This window comes from Lagopus leucura, unplaced genomic scaffold (genome assembly GCF_019238085.1).
Source record: "Lagopus leucura isolate 7727_CA_CO unplaced genomic scaffold, USGS_WTPT01 Super-Scaffold_1, whole genome shotgun sequence".
NCBI lineage: Eukaryota > Metazoa > Chordata > Aves > Galliformes > Phasianidae > Lagopus > Lagopus leucura.
Genome location: NW_024962250.1, coordinates 37,146,547 through 37,171,921, shown reverse-complemented (window position 1 = coordinate 37,171,921; position 25,375 = coordinate 37,146,547). Strand labels below are relative to the sequence as shown.

General features: G+C 44.4%; 1 protein-coding gene across 1 annotated transcript in view; it reads left to right on the top strand.

Moving 5' to 3' along the window:
- Positions 1-25,375, top strand: part of PRKCH (protein kinase C eta) — a 107,300-nt gene that overhangs the window by 21,340 nt on the left and 60,585 nt on the right. The window contains exons 2-7 of the mRNA XM_042863459.1: positions 2,749-2,812; positions 19,768-19,918; positions 20,689-20,723; positions 22,101-22,189; positions 24,187-24,316; positions 25,160-25,287. Coding sequence (XP_042719393.1) covers positions 2,749-2,812; positions 19,768-19,918; positions 20,689-20,723; positions 22,101-22,189; positions 24,187-24,316; positions 25,160-25,287 — 597 coding nt within the window. The remainder of the gene's footprint in view (positions 1-2,748; positions 2,813-19,767; positions 19,919-20,688; positions 20,724-22,100; positions 22,190-24,186; positions 24,317-25,159; positions 25,288-25,375) is intronic.

Genomic DNA, 25,375 nt, shown 5'->3' with positions numbered 1-25,375 from the left:
ATAGAAGCACGTGCTTCTAATGTCACTTCCTGTTCTCTGGAGATTGTGTTCAAATGCATACAGATGATAAAGTTCTTCTGTTCCCATTTCATACACGGCTCCTTAGTGTCATGTTTGCTGTTTTCATGCTGTTGAGTTTTTCTCTGAGCCTCCCCACCACTGGCTTCACCATCTCATGGCACATTTTGGCTTTACTAGCTCTGTCAAGAATAATATCGTGGCTCCTGTTTCTCTGCAAAAACATAGGTTTTGTCTTTGAGCAGCCACAGATAATACTGCGAAGAAAAGAATGTGTGGAGGTGATAATGAAGGTGTATAGCAGGGGATGGTGGAGGTTAGCCCTGGGGCCTTGGTTTAGAAGCTGCTCATCCTGTGAGCCCTGGTTTATAGGAGCATTGCAGATCCCATCCCAAGGAGTTGGCACAGGGCCCCTCTGCACTGCACAGCCGTAGGACAGGACAGCCTGTGCAGCATTGAAACAAATCGTGACCCCTTGGGTTGGTGATGCTGTTGGGAGCGGCTGTGTCCTCGTCTTGGGCAGGTCTGTGATCAGGTGTGGGAAGCTCATTTTGCTTTTGGTTTTCTGGGTCAGAGTCTATTTTTTGTTTCGGGTACTTGCCACGTATCTCTGAACTGATCTCAGATGCTGTGTTGGCTGATGGTTTGCTGGTCAGATTTCATCTGTAAAGGAGATCATGGCAGGTCCAAAAGGCAGGCTTCTATCAGTAGTATATTAATTATTTTATTTTGTTGTATCTTATCTGTTGCTGTTATCCGTGTCAGACCGGAAAGTCTATTAAGATGGCCTGGTCTGACCTCCTGTGCAATACAGACTGCTGGTTTCACTGCCAGCCCTACGCCCTGCGGGTGTTGCTCTGCCAAAGACACCTTCTAGGGCTTCAGTCCTCATTTTGGAGCCGTCCAGCTGCAGTGTTTTGTTAGATCCAGATCCTGCCAACATGCACCAGGAGTAGGTCTTGAGTGCAGCAACAGCCTCTTAACCTGAGCACTCTTGACTTATGGTACGTGAGCACTGCTGAGTTGGTGTAGGGGATCTCAGTGGTCTTTAATCTCCAAGTTTGGAGGAAGAGAGATTGTTTTATAACTCTCCTAAATCTTCTGCTGATACTTTCACTACATTTTTCCTTGTTTTGTGAGATTGTGCTAGCTAGTGCAGGGGAATCTCATTTACAGGAGGGAAAGCAAGGTGCCTCACAGAGACAGGACCTATGACCTGAAATCATGACAGCCCATAGATCAGTTTGGGTGATTGTATGTTGTAGATATATGTTACTATACATTTTGTTTTAACTCTTCCTGTATGAAGTTACGTGTCTGCACAGTAAACTGGAATTTAGGCAAAAAAAGGTCTGTGATACCACAGGAGTTGAAGTTGTTTCTATGGAAGAGTCTTCATTAATTGAGGCAGAGGGCTGTTCAAACACAGCCAGTCCAGTAGTCAGTCCAGGCAAACTGAAAATTAGTTCTGAGTCAAAGCTAAATATTGAAATTTTTGCTGAGGTACAGGTCTTCTTTAGGGATTGGGAAGCATGGCACCCATAAAATTAACATCATGACAGGGTTTTCCCAAGCAGTTTTAGTTCCTGTGGTTTGCATCCTATTAATAGGGTGTCACTTCTGGTCTGTAGCTGAAGTCAGGTCAGTAAGATGTTCTCCCTTCCTTTCCTTAACGGTATTGCTTCTACTCATACTAACGAATTCCTGATAACTTGAGAACAGTTTCTGTACTTCAGCAAAAAAAGAGTTTGAACCAAGAAAAGGCGACAGCATGAGAGCAAATGCAGTTAGAAGTGATCACGTTTAGTCATTCCACTGAGAGAGCTCTATTTTCAGAACTCCCATTCTGCAGATCAAAAGTACCCACGAGGTGTGAAGCTCCACTTTGCTAATTTTATCCTTGCATGGGGAGAATGTGCCTTTAAGTGAGATTCCTGTGTGAGGAGCCTGACGCAAACTTCAGGTATTTCTTAGCTGTGACTTTGTTCACCAAGTGGTTTTTAGCAAAAAACTGGAGCAAGATCTTAATTAAAAATTCCAACTGCAAGTTAGAAAGCTGCTAACAAAAAAAAATAAATACCTCCTTTCAAGAGTAAGTTGGTAAACTCTGGGATTGAATCTCTAATTGCTAAAATAACGTTCTGTGTCTCTGTCTAATTTAGATTAAAAGTCTTCAGGGAGCAACCCTAATTTTCCTATTTTCTATGGTCTAAAGTGAAAAAGTGATTGATATCAGAAATAGGAGTTTGCCCCAGCAATTATGGTATTTTGAGAGTCTGAAATATTTTTAATGGGATGTAATAGGGAAAAAATATGCATATACTTCACCATGCATTTATACATGGGTCTTTCGACAGAATTGGCTGTTATTCTAGCGTGGTTGAGACTGTTCAACATTTAGGGCTTCTTAAAAAACTGGGGACTCGATTCACCCTTTTTCCATGGATGCACTGAACAATTTGGGTGATGGGTGCTTAATTTCTTACAACGTTAAGGGTGTGCTCGGGAGTTTGTGGAATCACAGAATGGCCTGGGTTGAAAAGGACCACAGTGATCATCTAGTTTCAACCCCCTGCTGTGTGCAGGATCGCCAGTCACCAGACCAGGCTGCTCAGAGCCGCATGCAGCTTGGATCTTAGCAAATGCTGGCAGGACTTGTCCTGAAAAATCCTGATTAGAAGACTCTCTGCCTTGAAAAACAATCTCCTAATGTTGCCTTTGCTTTTTCAGGTGGATTTGGAACCAGAAGGTAAAGTGTTTGTCGTCATTACTCTTACCGGCAGCTTCACGGAAGGTAAGGGAGTTCCTTTGGCTTGTTTCCATAAAGGGTTCACCTCTGGTGTATGTTATTGCCATCAGTTATAAAACAAATGCCATTCCCCACTCAGTACTGTGGGGTACTATGCACAGAGCATTCTTGAGTGACTGGAGGTTAGGATAGGGCTGTTGCTAACCTCTCGTGCTGTAGTCCAGCTGCTCTGTTGTTGCTCTGATCTTGGACCTGGGGAGTTGTGTCACATTCAGCCTGGTTTATTTATCTGAGGTTGTCCTTGAAACAGGTTGTTTTTGCCACGTGTACTTTTCATCTGAGTGCTTCTCGAAGGGCAAGTGAGCGTGTAGAACATATGTAAAACTTCTGGGTGACTTTTGTTCCATAATGGTTCCTATTCTGTTTCCAGGGTTCACATTGCACAGGAAACATAGGGCAACTTTTCCACCAAAAAAAAATCCTAGGATTCCTGAAAAGGTATCTGAGCAGATACATTTTTTTTTCCCATAACTATCACTTATTGTGTGGTGGTTTTAATTCTCTGCTGTTTACTGTGATAGCAATGAACTCTGATTACACATGGAGGTGAGTCGTGCTGGAAAAGCCCAGGAAGTCTGAAATGGGCCTCCAAAAAAGGCAGATTATTTTCCTCAGGCCAACTTCATGGTGGTTGTTTGTTTTAGCTGTGGCCTGGACTGTGTTTGGGGAGGTATCTCCTATATGGAAGCCAAGAATCAGGGCAAGATCTGCTCTGCTGCCCTTTATCTGCAGTCTTGGAGTGCTGAATTTTTAATGTTTTTAATGCTTTCTCTTGTTCTATCATGGAAACACATGTGTATTTCAAACAAGGGTTTGCATCTAAGCTTGTGATGTGCTGTGACCCTTTGGGGAGCTATGCCAGTCCTGCTGAGCCTGTAGCCTGTTGTGTGCTGGGGCCCAGATAGCTGCTAGTGAAGCACTCAGCTTCCTTTTGGGTGATGCACAGGAGAGCTCTGCTTTGTGCAGCTGTGTCCTTTTGGAACTTTTGAACCTGAATCAATATGTATCCAGCTGTTTTTTCTTTTTTGAGTAGATGTTTTCAAAACAAAACTGGGGAGATCTCATGTGGATCTGTGCGCCTCTCAGGTCCCACTGCCTATTCCTGAGGTAACAGTTGCACAACTGCATTTTATTTTTTGTGCTGCATGTCTGTAAATGACCACTAGAAGGAAGAACAACAAATTCTTGAAGGGCATCTCAGAAGACTGTCACTTTTTTGTTGGTGTTATCTCCTGTTTAATAACCAGAGCTAGAGGAAGGAGGAGAGAACAGTGCCCACAGGTAGAAGGAAACCCCAGGCTAGCACACTGCCTTAGATGTACCTAAATGGAGCTAAAAGTGGGTCACATGGATGGGGAAGAGAGACTGTTGGCTGCAAAGGGGTGGGGGTTTCTTCACACAGTGCTGGCTCAAGGCAGCAGGTGAGATGAATAGCAGTGATGTTGGCTTGGACCTGAGCTGAGGTGCAGTGGCAGCTCCTGTCCCACTCCAGTGTTACAGCATGTGGTGGTGGTGCTGGGAAGGAGAGGTGGGAGCGAAGGCACTGATGAACAGTACTTTCTGTGTGTTTGTAGAGTATCCTGATGCTCATAGGCTATGATTGACACTGGAAGTCAAATGGTGTGACTTTATTTATAGAGAAAACCAATGGCTTCTCACCATAGCAGCAATGTGGTTTGTTTCCTTTATTTTCAGAGGGCTAGGAAATAAGAGTGGAAGAAAGAACGTCCTCTTCTTCGGGCATTGCAGCAGGGTGAGGAAGACCTGTGTTCAGTTTTCCAGTGAAATTCATCTTCTGTATAAATCTGGCCAAGCCACATAGAATTACTTCAACTTTCACTTCTGTATCTGTCCAAAAAGGGTGCACCTCTTTCTGTCTGTATATGAACTCTGGGTTATGGGAACTGCTCTTGCATTTGCCCATGTACACAATGTTAAAAGGTAATTTACTCTTTCTTCTCCTGGGAGACGTGCCTCACAACTTTGCTTTGACAGGGGACTGAAGGATATATGCAGATTGGATTCATCTGGGAAAAGTTTTCTGTTTGTCAGAAGGGAGTGGGAAGAGTGCAAAGATATACTGAGGAGGTGTGACTCCTCTTGGAGGACTGTGAGGCCCCTCAGAAGCAACAGGAGTGAAATGGCATTGCAAACAGCATTGTCTTCAACAAAGCTGATGATGAAAAAAATGGTGTATCAAGGTCACTAAACAATAGGGCATTTACTGAGCAGCGTGGCAGTTCATGTCCATGCACAACTGTGGCCATTCTTGGCCACTTAAGGCAAGGCTGAGCAGGACTGTTGGACCTGAGCATAAATCCACTGTGTGGATGAAAGCCATGCTGGAGGCTAAGCTGTAAGGACTTGTTGCTAACAGGGTGAGATGAAGTCAAATCTTTCTACTGCTTTCAGAGCAAAATGGGAAATGATACAGTTCTATTTCCTCTCTAGCAATTGAAGATATATGGATTTACAGAACAAGAAGATCAGTGATGGCTCTTGGGGCTTTCCTTGTCTGATTAGTTTCAAGCATGGTCACCAAGTTTCCAAGAATGCACCTAATCCAGGGCAGGTGTAAGTGCAGATACTGACTTCTTCCAGGTGTGCCACTCCACTGTGTTTCCTGCTTGGAAAGCAGTAGTGACAGGGTGCTGCAACAAAAGTCAGATTAAAAAAAAATGAATGATCTGGTGGTGCCCATAGAGCCGTTCCTTGAGGCATCCTTGTGTGTTCACAGCATCTCTTTGTCACTGCTTTCAGTAGGTGGTGGAGACAGGAGGATAATGTGGTGGAGCTGGTGTTTGCTGCAGGGAGCATCTTCCTTTGCAAAAGCTGACTGAGCATCATTCGTGAATCACTTCAGAGGTGTTTTTTATAAAGATAATTGTTTGCTTAGGAAAATGGCCAACTTTACCAAGTCTCAAGCACCACCATGTAATTCCAGTAAAGTGAAAGACTGAAAAAATAATTAAAGAAAAGGGAGGAGAGAATTAAAAAAGATTAGGTACACCTGATTCAATTACTTGGCTGTCCTGGAAAACTTACCCAAAATAGATGGTCCTGGTGGTTTTGGCAGCTTGTACTTTACTTGGCTTTGGGAGTGGTTGTTTTCTTTTTGATGGATAGATCTTCTGGCCAAAGCTTTAATTTGGTTCTACTTTATCTGTAACAAGAACAGAGAAGGATGTTGCTTCTGTGACTGCATGCAGTGTATCTGAAAGAAGTATTCATGCAGTCTGAAGATGTGTGCTATAGAAATGGTACAGTTGGCACAGATTTACAGATTAGTCCTCTGTAAATTCTTATATGCCCATCTGTCACTGCCTCCTGAAGTATTTTGGCATGGATAGAGAGGGCAGGGCTGTGTTTGGAATCCCATCTCCGGGTGTCCAGCTGGGCTTGGCTCTGCTCTGGGGAGGATGTCCCAGAGGAGGCAGGAGTGAGGCTATTTGGGCTTCTTTACCTATTTGTGTTTCTTCACTTGTTTTAAAATGCAGCACTGCGTTAGTGTCTGTCTGTCAGTGCTCATGTTGTTACTTTATCCTCAGATCTTTCTGAAGGTTGGATATTATGAGAAATAACTCTCAGGAATGGTGATGCAGTGGCACAGCTGCCCGGGGAGTGGTGGGGTCTCTGACCCTGGAGGTGTTCAAGAACCATGGAGATGTGGCACTGAGGGATGTGGGCTTGGTGGGGGGGGGCTGTGTTTGTTCAGTGATTGCAGGTGAACTTATGCTGTCAGTGCTTCTGAACATGGGTGGGAAGTTAGCACTGCTGCTTGTGAGCAGCTGGCTGTGCTTTGGTGCATCGAGGCCAGGCTGGGTGCCTGGAGAATGGAGGGGCTCTGCCTGCAGCTTGTGATGCTCTGCCCTCTGTTTGCCACCGCTCTTGCTGTTTGCTATTTTGAGCAAAGCTAATGAAATTAAGACAAAGCAATTATTTGACTGAATTAATGAATGAGGCAAACTCCGTAGAAAATGAAGTGCTTCTGTTTTAATGGTTCAAACTGTTATCGTTTGTCTTTTTTCTTTTTGATGTTGCCACTCAAAGTGATAATCCTGGTGTGAAGTTGACTTTTAATTTCAGAGATGTGAGGTAAGTTGTGGTTTGTTTTTTTCTTTCTTTCTTTCTTTTTTTCCCAGCGTCAGGAAAGACAAAGATAAATTTGAGTTCTGGGCAAGAAATAGAACAAAGAGAATATTGAAGAGCCGAGTGACATGGTAGAGCAGATATAGCACCCATTGCTAAATACTTAATGTGGATAGGCTTTGTGGCAGCACGGGAGCCCAAACTTCTGAAGCAGGAAATGTTTCTTTAGTTTGTGGCTGTCACGTTGCGTACTTGGGATGGTTTGTTCTCAAGCACGGTGCGCTTTGTCTGTTGCTGCTGTTTTTCTCAGAATGTGCTTTCCAAGTGTTAAATGGTTTTAAGAAACAGCATTTCCTCATGCAGGCACCAGTAAGACCTGCACCCTTGAAGTCTGAAACGATGCTGCCTTGATGCTAAATCTTTGCTGTGTGCAGCAGTGTGGTTCCTCAGCCACGCCAGACTCCTTTTGCAGGTACGTTATTAGCTTCTTGCACAAGAGGGAGGAAAGAAAGATGTTTACTGGTCCTCTGTGAACTGCAGTAAAGTCTGTTTTCATGTTGCTTTTTAAAGGAAAGAAAATAGTTACTGGAAAGTAGGAACCAAGACTGGAAACAGTCCTGATCTCAGCCTCCAGTGTGTTGAGCCGCTCTTCTTGGGTTACTAACTTACACTGGACAATTTTAAGGCACATATGAGACACTGCACAGAGAACTTCCTGATCTAAGCAGGCAGTATCAGTGCAAGACAGGATAAAAAAGTGTTTTGCTGTTTCAGGCACGCAGTCTGAAAATATAGAGGCCTTTCCTAGCCCAAAGTCTGGTGTGATAGAGCAGCAGGGAGGTGCTTTGCTGTACCCTTGTAGTTTTTTTTCCCCAGTATCTGATTGCTTCACACTGGTCGCACACATGCATGCTGCAGACAAGGGGTTTCCAGATGTGCTCTGTGTTGGCTCCGTTCTACTCTTCCAGATGGAAGTAGATCAGAACAGCATCGAGCCTTACAGGGGAGAAGTCCACCCAGAGGGCACCCTTGAGAAGGCTGTGTTCTTACAGAGACCAGGAGCATCATCCACTGATGCTGAGCATTTCTGTATGGGAGGCAGGACAACCTCAGCCTAGCCAGAAAGCATCTGTCAGGGTAACAAGCACAAGACAATCCCACGAGTGAAGCACTAGAACCTTAAAGCTTGTCAGCAACATTAAGGATCCAAGGAGAGAATTTCAAAGCTGGGGTTTCATAGGGAGGTGGTTGAATCACCATCCCTGAGTGTGTTTAAAAACCGTTTGGATGTGGTGCTCAGGGACGTGAATTTAGTGAAGGGTTGTTAGAGTTAGGGTAGTTTGGTTAGATTGTGGTTGGACCTGATGATCTTTAAGGCCTTTTCCAACCTGAGCATGTCTGTGAATCTGTGAAAGAGAATTTGGAGGTGCTGTTCAGAATGAAGTGCCTCTGAATATTCTGAAAAACAGCATTTGGGTTACTAAATACCATTACTGGAAGTGATTGTCTGACATCTTCAGTAAGGTGGAAAGCCTCTGCTTTGTCTTGACTGTGGGAAGGTCTGCGCTCTGTGAAATTAAGTGCTTTGCTTGATGTTGCAGAGAAGCTTGAATGCAGAGGCAGGAGGTGAGCAGCTCACTGTGTGATCACAGGAGCACCTTCATTTCCTGGAACGTGATTGATTTGCTCCAAGCCATGGCATTAAATCTCAAGCCTCTGAGAGGTTTTTTGTTAGCTTGCCAAAATCTGCCGATTACACAGATATTCAGACACTGTAAAAGTACCATAAACAGCAATATTAGGGTTAACTTTACTTCCTCAGCAGGCTGTGTTTTGTCTAGGCTCTGAAACCTAGATATAAATATGCAAGCTTGCAACCTGCTCTGGGATTTCAGTTCCTGGCTGTGATGAAGGGCAGAGATTTTATTTTGCTTTATTTTAATGTGATTCCTGGAAGAAGTGACGTTAGTTCCCAGAGGAGCTTAAACCTATCTGCTCGGCCTTGGAGGACATCAGTGCGTTGGAGTGGGTGTTTGTAGTCTAGTGAAGCAGAGTGGCAGATGCGAGCTGAAAGGAGTAGAGCACAAAGCTGCTGGAGGTTGGGGTTGTGATTCCATGGCCGGGGATGACGGCAGCAGCCCTGTGCTGTGCTGCCAGGACACATGTACCTATAGATAAGTCATTCTGTGCAAGGCTTGAGGGTTTCTCTCACAATCTAAGAGAGGCTTTGGGAAGGAAGGTTACTGGGACAGGCTGCTCGGTACAAAACTCAAGGTAGGAAGGTGGATGGGGACTTGTACCACCTACGTGCAACTCTGTATGTGCCCAGACTTCCTCCAGTATTTAAACATCATCTTTCCTGTCTTCTCTACTCTTCAGTTTGTGTTCTGAATTAAGATATGGCAGCCATTCTGGAAGAACTTCTGCAAGGGGTGGAAAGAGGAGAGCAGGGACAGGAGCTTGAGGGACAAGGAAGGGCATCAGTAAAAGTGCTGAGACCAGCCGAGCCTGTTTGTAGCTAGAATGTGGAGCAGTTTTTATGCCGGAATCTCAGCTCTTTTCTGCCGTCTAGCTGTGAAACTTGTTGAGCCAGTGTGTCCCTCTGTCATCAGTGCTGTGTGCCCAAGGCCACAGATGGAGAGCAGAGGGGAAAACTGCTGTGCTTCCAGTGGATGTGAACTTGTTCTCAGTGATGCTTTTGTTTTGTTAGAAAACTAGAGAGATCATCTTAAAAACAAAACCTTTTCATTGCTGAGGTTACAAACTGAAACCCTGAAATGCAAGGAAATGCTTGAATTTGTATCTAAAGTTTGGCCTTCCTATATGTTCATGATGATTGCATCATGATGATGATCTCTGATTGCAGACTAGCCAAAGGCAGAAAGGCATTTCATCTGCATCGTGCACAGCTCTTGGCCCTTAAGAGAGTGGTGAGTTATCTGGGCCCCCGTCTGGTCCTGCACATGTTTTTACTTTGCGTTATTTGAGGTCCTGTGTTTCACGTCCAAATGTTGGATAAGGCAAGAAAAGCAAGTCCTTCAGAGGGGCACCAATATCCCATCCAAAGAGCTGATGGTATGTTGCACATCTGGGCAGTCTCGCAGCTCAGTCTCGCTGGCTGTTAGTGACACAGATCCTACAGAAAGCACGATGAAATCTGGCTAGTTTTCCTTCCAGCTTGTTTTCACACCTTACATTGTACCAGCACAGCTGTTTGTGGGGTGCACAGCAAACCAGATTTGGATATTGATCAAGCTGAGAGGTGACTGTAGAAGGAAACAGGGTGCTGCTATTCAGGGGAGCTGCTTAAATCAGTGTAAGTGCATTGTTGTGAATATTGCACTGCATTCTGACTTCCATCCTGTTTCTTTTGAGCCTAAACAAGTTTCCTTTCCACGTGATCCTTCTCCATGGAGGCACTGGGAGAAAGAAGAGAGGAGCTGCAGACAGAGGTGTTCATCACAGGCTGATGGAGAAGGTGACTTGGATCATGTTCACCCAACTCTGAATTGAATGTCTGTGACTGAGAGGGGTGAGATGGGAGAGCCCTTGCAGAGGCAGGAGCAGCAGTGGAAGGAGCTGTGAAAATCAAATTGGTTGGTGGTGCTGGTGGATGGTATGGGGCTGGTGAAACCTGCCAGGTCCTTAGGATCATGGAGTTGTTTGAGTTAGAAAGGTCTTCAAAGGTCATCTAGTTCCAACATGTGTGCAATGAGCAGGACACCTACAGCTCGATCAGGGTGCTAAGAGCCTGGTCCAGCCTGACCATGAGTCTCTCTTCTTTGCATAGAAAGAGATCTTGAGCCAGTGCGAGCAACTCCCTCTACATGTAGCATCTGGCATTCTTAGAAGCTGTATTTGCATGGATTTGGGACATCTGCTTTTGAAATCTCAGAAGTGTGTCTCAGAAATGGAAAAATGTGTATTGCAGCAGGAAAACCCTGTTGGGGAGGAGCTGGGGAGGGGGTTAGGTATTTTCCTTGCAACGCTACCATCATCTTCTCGATGAGAAGAGGTGCTGCCTTTTGACAAATATCTTTGTGGCAGCAGCAAGCTTGGAGCACTAAGGGGCTGAACTTATTATTATTATTATTTTTGACAAGTGCTTCTCTGTGGCAGTGTTTCGCTCAGCCCGTGATGTGTGGGAATCTGCGTGGGAGAGCGACATGGTAAACAAGCCGCTTCTTAAGGTTGTTGCAATTCGGGAACTTATTAGCAAGCTGCCATATGGAAATCTTGAGAGCAGCAGGGATCGGCGGTGCAATCGGAGCCGAGCGTGCGGCCACAGTGCTTGGGCACGGTCCGCCCAGCCATAGGGTGGCCAGTTGGCCGGGAGGATCCAGCTGTTGCACGGAGGTGGAGGTGATTCAGGCGTTGGTCATCCTTCTACACCAGTACAAAGCCAGAGCCCAAGCAAAGGCTTGGGAGAGGCTGAGGCTGATGGCTACTGCGCAACAGCAGTTGGCAGCCTAAGCAGCAGAACGGGAGACTGTTTAATTTGTCTGATTTAGTTAACTTTCCCAGTTAATCCTTTCCTGTTTAGTTTCCAGTTGTGCTTTTGGTTACATTCTGCTTTCCTGATGAAAGGTGCAGCGCCCTTAGTAAGGAAACTTGAGGTTTTATCCCAGGGATGGCTGTGATGTTGAGTAATGTGGTTGCAGTTTCTGAGACTGCTGCAAGATGTTGGGTCCTTCTGGATACAAGCTGCTGCAGCAGGCTTTGTGTTCATCCCAGTTTCATTATGCGTTTTGCCTCATGTTACATAAAGAATATATTTCTGGTGCCCCCTCTTTGAGGCTGATGTTCAGCCTGCATCTCTCTGGAAGAGTTGCATTGCCTAAATAGTAATACGTGAATCTTAAGCAAACTTGAGTGTAAAACCACTCTTGTTTCAGTGCAATTGGCTGACTTTCATCCAGAAGCTGGTCATGTAGCCCTGAAGAATGATGTCCCTAGAGCATCTACCTAAAAGTAGCTTTAAACTGCATCTGTTTAAAAATAGATGCATCTCAGAGCACGTGCCATGCTGTGTAGGTATGGCATCTTGCTAGGATGTTGTAATCCTGCTGTGGAGCTGCCCATGAGCAGGAGTTGCTGGTTGTTACGACACATGCAAGCCCTGGGGCATCAGGATGAGGGGAAAGTTCAGGATCTCCCTGCTGCTTGCCCAGCATGCCAATTATGTGTTTCTCAAGGATTTTGCACAAGAGCTGGGTAACTTTGACCTGTAAGTGCTGTCGCTCCATGGGTTCTACTTGTGCCCTTCACCAGGGCAGCGTAGTTTGAAATCTTCTAACACTGTGGGCTTCTGGTGAATGAATTAATCGTGGAAGAGATCCGGGTTGCTTTGTTAGTTTTATTTTCCTGTTTTTAATGAATAATATGCTTAAATGGCTTCCTTTCTTAGTAAATCGCATCTCAACATGTTTCTCTTCAGTTTAATAGGTGAGAAGGACTAAGAGGAGGCTTTACAATGGAAATTCACTTGCTTAAGCAGGAGGAAATAATAATGAGTATAAGTAATGAGGGGAGGAGGAATTAGTGTGTTAAGTCTCTATGAGTAATGCAGTAAGAAATACCACGCTGCTAGAAGTATTTGCACATCTTCAAGTGAAGGGGAAGATTTTCCCCATCTTATGGTAAATCTGAGGCTACAAGCAGATCGTAGGATCATTAAGGCTGGAAAAGACCTATAAGATAATCTCGTTCATGCCCACTGCCCATGTCCCTCAGTGCCACATCTCCACAGGTCTTGAACACCTCCAGAGACAGTGACTCCACCACCTGTGCCACTGCATCACCACTCTTTATTTAGGAAAATAAATTTTTCTTAATATCCAAACTAAACCTTCCCTGGCACAACTTAAGACCATTCCTCTCTTCCTGCTGCTGTTATGTGGGAGAAAAGGCTGACTCCCACTCACCACGACCTCCTTTCAAGGAGTTGTAAAGAGTGATAAGGGTTCCCATGAGCCTCCTCCAGACAGTATAATCCCCATTCCCTCAGCTGCTCCTCCTCCTGAAGGATCTTGTGCTCCAGACCCTTCACAGCTTTGTTGCCCTTCTCTGGACACATTCCATACCTCAATGTCTGTCTTGTAGTGAAGGGCCTGAAACTGAATACGGATCTTGAGCTGCAGCTTAATCAGAGCCAAGTACAGAAGGAGGATCACATCCCTAGTCCTTCTGACTACAATATTTCTGATACCAGCTGGGATGCCATTAGCCTTCTTGGCCACCTGGGCCCTGTTCAGCCAGCAGATGTACTGCTCTGCCTGCAAAGCAGATATTACTGGCTATTGCTTGCTGTTAGTGCAGTTCAACCTAATTTTATTATTATTCTTTTTTAATTAGAGTGGGCTTTTTGCTGCTGTTGTCTGCCTCTAACACAGCTCAGCATGGCAGGATGGGGCTATGGTGGCACATGGGGCTGTGCTGGTGTCTCGGAGGCTGTGGGTGGGCCATGGTGAGCAGGTAGAGGTGCTGGGGCTGCTGTGTGTTCACCCAAACCAGCGGCAGCTGGGAGATCACATGCAGTTGCAGCCAGAGTGAAACTCGTATCCACCCAATGGCTTGATGTGAACCGACTGATCTACCCTGCTTTTCCAAGCCTTATGGGTATTGCATGCCTCCTGCTGGGTACAGGCACAGGTACGAGCTGGCCTTCCAGTTATGGTCTCTGGTTCTGAAGGGCTCAGGTCAGTATTGCGGATGCCTGCGCTCTCAGGCTTCTCCTTTAATACAAAATAGAAACCTTCTTACCTGGCATATTCTCTTGGTGCATGTTGAGGCATGTTATCATCCCAGCCTGGTGTCTCTTTCAGGAGAGTATTGCGAGGTTAATATCCCCAAACTAATGCAAAAACTTGCAGAGATGGAATGATAAAAATGAACTTAAGGAAAGCATCTCTCACTGCTGGCAGAGAAACACACGCAGGATGGAAAATGGAGTCGTCCTTTTCCTTCTCTCACAGTGGTGTAGCTGTAAAGAGATGGGAGAGGAAAGTCTGGGGAAGTGGCTGTCCCATCAAATACAGGCTAGCTGGCATGCAGTTTCAGAACCCTTTCAGAACCCGGTCTTCCGTGGCATGAGGTTGTTCATGTTGTTCATTGAATCCTTTGTTATTCTCCATACTCCGATACTCACTGCAGAAATGAATGAAGAAACCTTTCTATTCATACTTTCCAGCTTTGCACAATATATTGCAGTGCTTTCTTTGTAACTGTCAACATCCATAGGAAGGCTTACTAAAAAAAAAAAAAAAAAAAAAATCCCAGAAGGGACTTGTAAAAGCAGATGTGGAGAATGTTTGAAAAGCTTCATGGCAATCTTGGTAAAATACTATGCAAAATAACCAGTATAGAATTCGCAGTTGGTCTGTAGGCTCTCACATGGCAGCAGCATACACTCTTGCTGGTAGCTTTAAGTTTCTCAAACTGTCTTCTTCCTTCTGGTGTTCTCACAGAACTTATGCAAACATAAAAAGCAGCTGTTCCTCCTGCATCTTTAGCACTTAGTGCTTGACGTATGTCTGCTCAGCATTGTGATCTCTTCCTCACCTGCTGGCACCAGGGCTTTGGCGTTGCTTTATCATTCTAGAAGTAAGCTTGTAGTGGGATTTATAGCAGTAGCTGCATGCTGTCATGTTTGCTAACGCTGATTGAACTTTGTTGGTCCTGTTCTCCCTGCTGCTGCACGCAGCCATCATCATTCAGCCTTGTACTCAAATACTACCGACTGCTTAGAGCTGAGATGAGTTTATGTCCTCAGCCTGGCAGGGAGGAAAGGAAAGAAGGAAGGAAGGAGGGTTTGCCCTACTTCAGCACGTGCATGAGAGACAAAGGCCTTGCCTTGACTACAGAATTCATGTGATTTGGTGCTCTGATTGGGGCAAGGATGATTTCACATTTTGTGCATCTCCAAAACTGCTGAGAATTCTGTTCCATAGTGATGAACAGGAAAACTCCTATTCTGGAGGGTCAGAGCATCGTTTTTCCTCCTTGTCCTTCAGGACAGTATTTACTAGTTAGCATCATAAAAGATGAACTGCCCATTAAAATGGCCTTTCTGGGTAGTGCTGGCAGAAGACAGTCCAGTCCTGTCTTTACAACGGAACATTAATCAGAGGTTGCCGAAGCAAAGGCAACATAGCACCAGCTAGTTCTTTGGTCTTTGTACCAAATGTCTCCCACTTTCAGAGGAGGAAGCAGCAGCAGCTGGTTCAAACATAAGTCCCAACCTCTATTTGATGCGCCATGTGTGTCTGCTTTGCAATAAACCTCAACTGGGATTTGAACTAATCTCTCTTCTTGTGCACAAACTGACAGAAGCTGCAGGACAGAAGCTTGGATGGTTGTGAAGTGGAAGAGAAATCTCAAGTAGTTATCAAGTTCTGTGTGGATGTGGCTGTCTTCCCTTGGCAGGTTCCTGTGTTCAAGTAATTCTGGAAATGGAAACTAAACATTTGCAAAAAAGAAAGATTTTCAATCTACAGTGTGTATACTGGGGAAGCAGAACAGTCAGCAATGAAAATACAGCTTTAGGTCATAGCTTTTCAATACTTTTCCCATTTCAGAATTGGGCTATCAGACTCTTTGATGCTGTGCTGTGTTTATAAGGTTCTAATTAGAAAGGCTTTCTGTGGTTTTGACTATCCTTGAGATTATGATGATAACCATAACTCCTGGTTAAATGATACAGAGTCTTCATAAAGGATTTGTTCATAAGATAGGATGTTTTCTGGCTTGGAAAATAAACACCTTAGCTTAACCTCTGTTTATTTTCAGTCAATGTGAAGAAGCCTGCTTTGGGTACAGATTGAGAGAGCTCTTGCAGCACTGCTGGAAAGGATGGGTGCATGTTCTCCCTCCGCCTTCCATTTACTTCATCTGATTTTTGTGTTCCTTTTCTAAAACCCCCCAGTACTACTTGCTGGTAGGATGTGTCTAGGTGACCTTCACCCGTGTGGTTATGGCGGAAGCAAGGTCAGGCTCTGCTAGATGAGCTACTGCAAGGTGCAGCTTTCCCTTACTGCTGCAGTTACAGCGCCACTGTGAGAGCTAAACTAAAAAAACGCCTTAGAATAAAATAACTGAAACAGAAACCGCTGTTCTACAAAGGTTTGTGAAGGAGTGAATTCTCTCCAGCAGAGCTTGCTTTGTCCTTCCTCTATCAGGAGCTGAGCACTGGCCAGGGCTGCTTGCTGGATGTAGAGGGTAATGGCATTCAGTGGTGTGGATAAGTAGCTGTTGCAATGGTTACGTTTAATTGTCCTAAAGGTCTGTGTGGAGAGACAGAGGAGGATGTCTCTGGCTGGGAAGGCAGGCACAGGTAACTACTGCCAGGTGCAAATGTGTGCTGATGTACGCTGCTGGCATGAGCATGTGTTAAGCACAAGTGGAGGGGGGGGGAAGTGGAAGTATTTAACTTTGTGGTTGCTTTTACACCTAGCTAGGCACAGTAAGTACCCCATAGTTACAGGTATCTAAATTTAACCATGAATGCAGACAGCTCCCATTGCTGGGTAAAATTACTTGCTTGCTTTTATGACAGTATTTGACCTGTTGGTTTGGTGCTTTACCAGAAATTAGAGGCTTTTGAATGTCTGTGTCTTCTTAAGTGGTCTGGAGCAGCTTTGTTCTGTAAAATGCTGTCCACAAACAGGAGGAAAACACAAATTCTGTAGGCAACTCTCCAGAACGCAGAACAGGAAAACTTCTGCGCTGACTTCGTGTCCCATGACACTACCGGTGTGGGGACTGATGCTGTGTCGGTCATCCAGTCCAAGGGCAGGCTAAAGTGAGGGCTGGCTGCTGGCAAGAAGGTGTGTTTGTCAGCAGTGTGCTGTCAGAGGGATGAGCTCACACACTGTGGTGTGGTTCGTGGAATTGCTGGAGATTTGTTCTATGGGATGTGGCTGTGTATTTGGATCGGTCAGATCATGTGATAGATGGCCTCCACGAGGTGTGCTGGGCAATCCTGCCCATCTTCACTCCAGGAAGCATCAGGAAATGGGAGAGCAGTTAACCAGAGGGGTTGATTGCTTGTTAGAAACACTGCAGGCCCTGCAAAGCTTAGATTTGTTAGAATTTAATGTGAAGTGGATGTAAGCATGGACAAGGATTACCTATAAGATGTGCAGTATCTGAAGAAATTGGTACACACTACAGCACTACACTGTGGGAAAATGTGAAATCTGAGAAATGCTTTAAATATTAATGATGTACATAATGGTGTTTAGGAAAAAAAAAGTTCTGAAAAAACAAAACCAACCCACCAAAACTCAACTGACTCATGGCGTGTGTTTTAATGAAAAGTGAATCATAGGATCGTATTGCACTGTACGTTAGTTCAAAAAACAGTAACTAAAGGGTCCTTATTTGGATGATTGGGAAGGGAAGGGTATTCCCACCTAATGTGTGTCTGTAAGTTGGAAGCTGTAGCACTGCATAATGTGTCAGTGGATGGAGGCCAAGAGAAGGCTCAGGACAGGCCTGGCTTGTGATTCACCAGTGCAGGCAGAGACAACATGAGCCAAATGGGGAACATGTTCTCTTAAACTCTGGTAAATGGGAGATTTGATCCTAAGAGCAAGAGCTGCTGGGCTCCTAATGGAGCAGTGATATGAACCAAGCTGGAGGCTGGGCTGCTTTTTTAGGTAATTTGCTTACAAGCACAAGTTCTGAACTCCAGCACTGGGGATTTTGCCAACTGAGGTTTGTGGCTTTAATTCAGAAAAGCTCTTGTGTTTATGCTTACACCTAGATCAAGGAGATGTTCACTTGGATTTGAAGGTGGCAAATTCCAAAATAATACAAGGAAATTTCATTTTTATTTTTATTCTCTCATGTGAAGTTTGGGCTCAGTGAAGGAGCTGGCTCTTTATCTCTCTCGGGGAAGAGGGATGAACTGGTTGACCTCTTGAAGTCCTCCTCGTCATGTTTTCCTAGGGCAGATAACAAGGCTATTGAAATTGTGCAATGATGATTGAATGTTGGGAAGGGATATTAAACCTCCGCACGTCAGCTCTCACTTCAGGAGATCAAAATGACATCTTGTGTGGGGAAAAGAGGCCGATTGCCTCACAGCTGCAGGGTTCCTCCATCTTGCTGTCATGTGTTTCTGGTTGCCCGCTGACAGGCAGGATGCTGAACGAGATGGACCGATGTTCTGATTCAGTCTGGCACTTCCTGTGGTCCCCTGAGTTCTGTTGACTTCAGTGAGAATTAAATACATATTTAAGCACTTCCTAAAAGGGCAGGCTTTTCTATGCCCGTGTCTCTGAGCAACTGCTTGAAGCTCAGCAGTGAAAAAGGCATGTTTCTTTTAAGTGCTTGAATCAGCCATACCACATCCTTTTTCTGTTTTCGTGAGAAAATCCTTATTTATAACATGCTTCCATTTTAAAAATAAATGTAAGCTGTGTTATGGGCTGACCTCCGTGTCACAGTTATGTCATCAGGTCTGAAGTTTCCCTTTAGTGCCTGTGGAAGGGAAGGGACACGTACTGGAATGACTGGTAGAATGCAGCAGAAACATGTGAGCTTTATGGCTGGCTTTGCTTCGAAACCTGTGTGGCAAGAATACTGAGAGGAATACATCATGTGTGTTGCATCCCTTTGAAGTGGCTGGGTTGTGCAGTGCAGGGATGGCTTCCCTTATCTCCACTCTTACAAAAAGGACCAGGAAATATGCCTGTGATGTGGGATTCGTACACTTCAAGCCTTGATCAGGCTGACAGGTTTTTTTGTTTTGTTGGTTTTTTGGTGTTTTTTTTTTTTCCCAGTGGTTCATCAACAAAGCCATTTGAAAGCAGAGAAATGCCCTGCCCCCTTTTAGTGGGTAGATGAAGTGGTAGGGTAACAGCTGTGTTTGGGTACTGCTGCTGCTCAGCAGCTCTGGGATGATCAGAGGGCTGGGAAGTTCTCAGACCGCCTGCCTCTTCCTGTGCCCTTCTATCTCTGCAGATGGGTTTGGCAGTAGCTGGCTTTTGTCCTGTAACACCTTGCCCTTGAGGCAGGAGTCCTGCAGCAGACCCCAGCTTGTGTTCTCAAGATGCACTTGTTAGTGGGGCCTGAGCCTATCCCTTGGAAAGCAACTAACTTGAAAACTGAATTTCATTTATTTCTTCTGAGGCGAGCGTGGCCCAGATGAGGCTTTGATCTGGGATACTCAGATGAGTCTGACTTGTTCTGCACAAGGGTCCCAGAACCAGATGGCTTTTAAGCTTCGATTTCCAAGTCAGATGTCTGTTGCTGTATGAGAATGACTTTCTTGATTGAGAGCTCAGCTTTGTGTTTTAAAAGGGACTTGTTTTATGTAAAATGAGCTTTACTTGGAAGCTGTGATGTGGCTTACCTAAACCTTGTCAAAAACAAAACAAAACAATTTTGAGATGATGGGGTTCTTAAATGCCTACAGCTCCTGAGGTCTTGCTCTTCAGAACTATAAAATATTATCTACCCTTTGGAAAACAAGCTCTCTAGAGAAAAAGGAGAACGGCACATACTGCACAACACATGGTGATACAGGAGCAAAGCATGAAGGTGCATGAGCACCAACAGTGCTTGCTTTGGCTCAGCACTGCCCTGTAGAGATGGTCAATCTGTTGCACGCAGTCAGATTTTCAGAAGTTATTGCCTGAAGAGCTGTGGGTCTTGATAACTCATTAGCCTTGAGCTTCTGGTCTGCTTATGCTTGTGAATCAATGGGTTGGTGGCATGTCTCAACAGGAAGAGGAGGGAGAGAAAGGTGGGAAGGTGCAGTTATTTCTAAATGAAGAATGTAATCTTCAATTGTGGTGACAGTTATGCATGATGGCACTAAACCTTTGTTGCTTTTTGTTGCATAGGGACCCTCCAGAGGGATCGCATTTTTAAGAACCTCACTCGGAAGCGCCAGCGGGCCATGCGAAGGCGAGTGCATCAGGTGAATGGGCACAAATTCATGGCTACCTACCTGCGACAGCCAACCTACTGCTCACACTGCAAGGAGTTCATCTGGTAAGAATGGATCGGTAGTAGTGGTGCAGACTTTCCAATCCTTTCGTAGTCTGGCGGTGGATGTGCCGTTCCAGATGCTGAACTCATCAAGGGCTACAAAAGTGATTGCCCTGCCCACCAGGATTGGCAGGGTGCATTTACACTACAAACCAGAGTCTTCTGCAGAGAGGCCAGAGCTGATGTCTAGGTTGGTTGCAGAAAGCCAACAGGGAAAGTGTGGAGACAGGACGGTGTTCCTCACCTGTATGTGCAGATGTTATTTCAAGAAAGAAGTAAGCTCTGCTTACTGGAGAATACAGAGAGAAAGAGAGTTTGAGCTTGAAAAACTAGTGAAAATGCCAGAGAACAGAAAAGCCAGCAAAGGTGTAAGGTGTGGGATGATATGTGAGGGGGAGTAGGCAGAGCAAGAAGAGAAACTTATATATCTCGAAAGAGTGTGAAGTGGGAGAGAGAATAAGAGCATGTGGGCTGTTGGGATCAGTTTAAATAAGTGTGATGGGTGTTGTAATACAGTATTTTAGAACCTAGAGTGAGAGGGAATGTGAGGAATAAATGGACATTGACAGCATTGCACTGAACTCTGGCCCTGACAGTGCTGTGCTGTCACCACGCATGCCCATACTGAATTGCACCATTATTGCTGTGCTGTTTCAGTCCAGGGATCTGGTCATCTGGGATCCTCTTGTCTTTTGACCACTCTTTTCTGTAAGTGGTCTACAGGTAGGCTGGCTTTCTGATGTTAAATTATGTTCATATTTTGTTTTGAACAGGGGCGTGTTTGGGAAGCAGGGATACCAGTGCCAAGGTAAGGTGCTCAGCTCTTGTACTCTGTGTCTGTCAGTTACGCTGTCTCAGGAGCGCTCCCCCTGCTGCTGCTTACAAGCCTCTCTGAAATCACCACTCATATTCTCCCACATCCAGCTGAAGCCGAGCAGCTGTCAGGCTGTTGCCTCGAGTGCCTGCAGGAGTAATACCCATTTTCATGCAGACATACAGGGATCTGGTTGCTGTGTTTCACCCACAGTGTTCCCCCTGCACAGATCCACTGAGTTGCACCTGAAATGTGCAATGCCTGACTAGGCTTGAGACCCAACATCCCTTCAGTGCAGTGTCTGACTGGTACTGAGGCACAGTTGCTCTGTTTGAATGGCCACCTTATTCCTATCTCTCCCTCTGTGGCTAAACAAAGTGAAAGTAGGGATGTGACTTCAAAGGATAGTTTCATGGCCTGGTGCAACACTTCATCCTGAATGCATGTTTTGGCGAAGTAGCTGTATAGATGTTTGTGGTCCTCATTTGCACCTAATTATTGTTCTTCCTTCCCATTTTTCTGTGATAAGAAAGAAGAGCTACTCGCTTCACGGGTGCATGGTCACTCAGCCCTTTTAACACAGTCTCTTTCTTGTGCAATAGGTATCCTGCGTAAAATCTCTGGGTGAAAATGAATGTTATTTTTCAGACCCTTGTGAGTGCAAGCTTGAATCAACAACAAACAGAATAGTGTGGAGCTCTGAAATGTATCTGCAACTTGTAGTTCCCATTAGAAAAACCTCCTTGCATAGTCAGTAGCTATGGCTCTTACTGGTGACTGCAGTGCATGTTGGGTTATGGAGTGGAGGAACCCAAGTTCATTCCAGCCGAGCCAGCTTCAGAGCTGCAGAGAACGCTTCTGTGCTTCAGGGCTAATTAGCGCTCTTGATGAGGGCTAGCTGATTAGCCAGACACAGCACTATTCTGCTGCAGTTATCCCAGATCCAGCACTGCACCGAGCCTTACCAACGAACTAATTGTCAGTGCTCATCCAGTGGGAGAGGCACCGTGTTACTGAGATGTAGGGATGGCTTTTGGTATCTCAGAGCTGTGTTTGTGTGTGATGTATGAAATACCATGTGATAATGTGCAACGGCAGTTCTTTGCGTTCGTTTTACAGTGTTGTTTCTGTGGGCATCACCCATATTTTATGGCAGCTGCGAATGATCTGGTGCAGAATCTCTGTTGAAATGAGTTGAAGATAAATCTTCATGTCTGTTAGGAGATTTTGGAAATTCTGAGCCGCCTGATTATTTGTCCTGTTTTTATTGTGTCCTGATGATATAACTGATCCTTAAAGAAACCAGTTTCTGTGGTGATGTGTCCCAAGTCTTTCGACAGCTCTTTTCAGCATGCCTCTTTTATTTCCTAGTGTGCACCTGTGTTGTACACAAGCGCTGCCATCATCTAATTGTTACAGCTTGCACGTGCCAGAACAATACGAACAAGAACGATCTCAAGGTAAAAATGATGTTTGTTATTTTGAGTCATCATAACTCAGGATTGTCTGGGTGGCTGGGCATTTTCCCATAATGAAACTTATTCCATGTCCCTTCGTTCATGGATTTAAAGCTGACGAAGAATGGTAGGGGTATGCATCGCTACCATTACAATGGGCAGGTTAGTATCATCTGGTTGTTCTTCCGTTCATTCCACTAAATAGTTGGACTAGTATATAATTTAGGAAGATTCTTCATGCAAAGACATCAAGATATAGCAAAGCAACCATTTTCCTTGATAATTTATTTTCACGATTGTCATCATCAAAATTTAGGACCCAGTTCTCAATGTGGATTTCTCTGGCTTGAAAATCCAACCCCTGCTCTTTGTTTTGCCTTTTTTTTTTCTCCTTGTAATTTAAAGTGCCCATTTAGTCATTGCATCATACATTTACTCTACAAAATTATTTATGTTGTAGTAAAGAAACCCTTGCATGACTTGCATTTCCAAAGGTTGTTTTTTTGTGTGTGCTAGTTCTGGCTATATTTAACAGGAGTAATGTCCCTACCTAGAACTGCACTGTGTATTGCGTGTCTCATTTCTGTAATTGGAAATTGTTTAATAACTCTTTGAGGAAAATTCAATTGAAATGTTTGTAATTGGGAGGTAGTTCTATTATATCCCATGTGGAAACCTTCTTTGTGGCACATCCGTGCAATTGCCTTTCCTCATTGTTTCTTAACTTGGAACTGCTGAGCTAGGCTTCCTAAGATGACCCCTTGACAAACCAGATGGAAGTAAGCTAAAATGCTTAAGGCTAAAGTGCAAGTTCAGTGGTCAGTTTTGTCACCCATCTTGTAGGATTGTGAGTGGTTTATAACATATCTGAGTGTTGTGGTTATTGGGCATGGCGGGGGTGGGTTGACGATTGAACTTGGTGATCATAGGGGTCTTTTCCATCCTTAATGATTCTGTGATTCTAATTAAGCTACTTGAAAAGATGACAGAGATGAGGAGGAAACGCTTTAAACTTACTGTTTCAGTGGCCCCTTCAAGCATTGTTAGGCCATGGGTTCCCCTTGTCGCTCTTCCAACACTTGCTTGTTGAAGCACAAATTAAGAAGTAATAAAGAAGTTAAATGGGAATGGGTTCTTTAAGATGATGTAACATTTTCTAAGGTGTCTTTGAGATCAGAACAATCCCCAGTTGAAAAAAATATAAGCTTATAAAGGAGAGCAAGCAGTAAAGCTAAATGTGGGTCTGAAGTGAACGAGGAAGAGGAGAAAAGAAATAAGAATTTTAGGAGGAAGTGAGAAAATTATTCCATGCTAAATCTAATAAATAGATAGTAGATAGTGATAGGACAAGAGGGAATGGTTTTAAACTCAAGGAGGAAAGGTCAAGATAAGATGTCAGGGGAAGTCCTTCACAGAGAGAGTGGTGAGGTGCTGGAACAGGCTGCCAGAGAGGCTGTGCATGCTGTGTCCTTCGAGGTGTTCAAGACCAGGTTGGAAGGGGCCCTGGGCAGCCTGGTTGTCAGATCTGGAGGTTGGTGGCCTTGCCTGTGGCAGAGGGTTGGAACTCAAAGATCCTTAGGGTCACTTCCAACCCAAACCATTCTATGATTCCTTGGTTCTTATAAAGTCAGTGGTTGGACATAAAGTTAAATGTTTGCACATAGTATGTAAGTTCATTACTTGGAAACTGGTTGGTTACAAAATGCTGTAGCTGCAATTTACATTTGGCACTCGAGTATGATAGGTTTGTGATGAAGTAATCTTCACTTCCTAATTCTCAGTTTGTTGTAAGAATGTAAAATTGCCCTTTTTAAAATCTGCTTTGTCAGATATTCTGGGCTGCCAGGCAAGTAAACCAGGGCAGTGAAGTGGTGGATTGGGATGTTTTGTGGTTTGCATTCATTTTCATAATTCTGCAGTTAAATGTTGATACGTAAACAAACATCAGTATATGTGTGTACTTGAATATTTCAATCTGTGCTTTTCTTCTGGTGCCTCAGGTGACTGAACAGAGGTTTGGCATCAACATTCCTCATAAGTTCAGCGTCCACAACTACAAAGTCCCAACGTTCTGTGACCACTGCGGTTCCTTGCTCTGGGGCATTATGCGACAAGGCCTACAGTGTAAAAGTGAGCAGCTTCTTACTGTGGTCTTTTCACCAAAATGTGTGTACTTTAGATAGACACTTGATGTAGCCTTGATTTGTGCAACGTTCTAGAGGAGTCCAAGCAGTAGATACACATCTTTGCCAGAATTACAGACATTCTGCTCTACTTTTTAATCTCAGATTTGCAGGACATTGATTTTTTTACTCTCAGCACAGCTTTGGTCAATTTGTATTGTTGAATTGTTTTTGCACGAGTATTACTTCTTCCTGCGTTAATTTTTCTCTTTACTTGGGAGTTGATTAACTCTGTCACACTGTTAATTGATGACAAAACATATCCATGTTTTTGTTTTGGTGTTCTGAACTGTAAAATTGAATGGGTAACTAACGATTTCTGTTTGCCTTCATCTTCCACAAGAGGGTGTACGTGTGTCTCTGAGTGAGAGCAAGAAGGTTTTTGGTTTCCCAGTGAACAGTGTAACTTTAAGATTAGATATCTGCAGATGGAAAGGAAGTTTAATGCTAATTCTGTAGCATTATAAATCCTGATTTATAGGCAGGCATAGCTTCAATGGCGTTTATATACTTCAAACATGTTTGAGCTTATGAATAGCTTCAGGTAGTGTAGCACCCTACTTGGAGAATTTGGGTATGCATATCTGCTTTTTGGGAAGTTATTCTGTTGAGTCTTACATCAGGAGCAAAAATACACTCTTTTTTCAGGCCCAGTGTAGAATGAGGTCAGTATATTTCCTGAAGCAGAACAGTCCATTGCTAAGTTATTTTTTTTTAGCTTTAGAGCCTCCTAAGTTAATCTAAGTGTTCCTTTGCTTTTATTTTCCACACCTACCATCACCTCTGTCAGTCTGTAAAATGAATGTCCACATCCGATGTCAAGCAAATGTTGCACCAAACTGTGGGGTGAACTCAGCAGAGCTTGCTAAAACCTTGGCGTGCATGGGCCTGCAACCAGGAAGCATTTCCCCAAATTCGGTGAGTCTTTTTCTTTTTTCCTCCTCTGTTTTTAAACCTTTACAAAGGAATCCAGTTTGTGTGAGTGTAGGAGAAATTGGAGACTTCA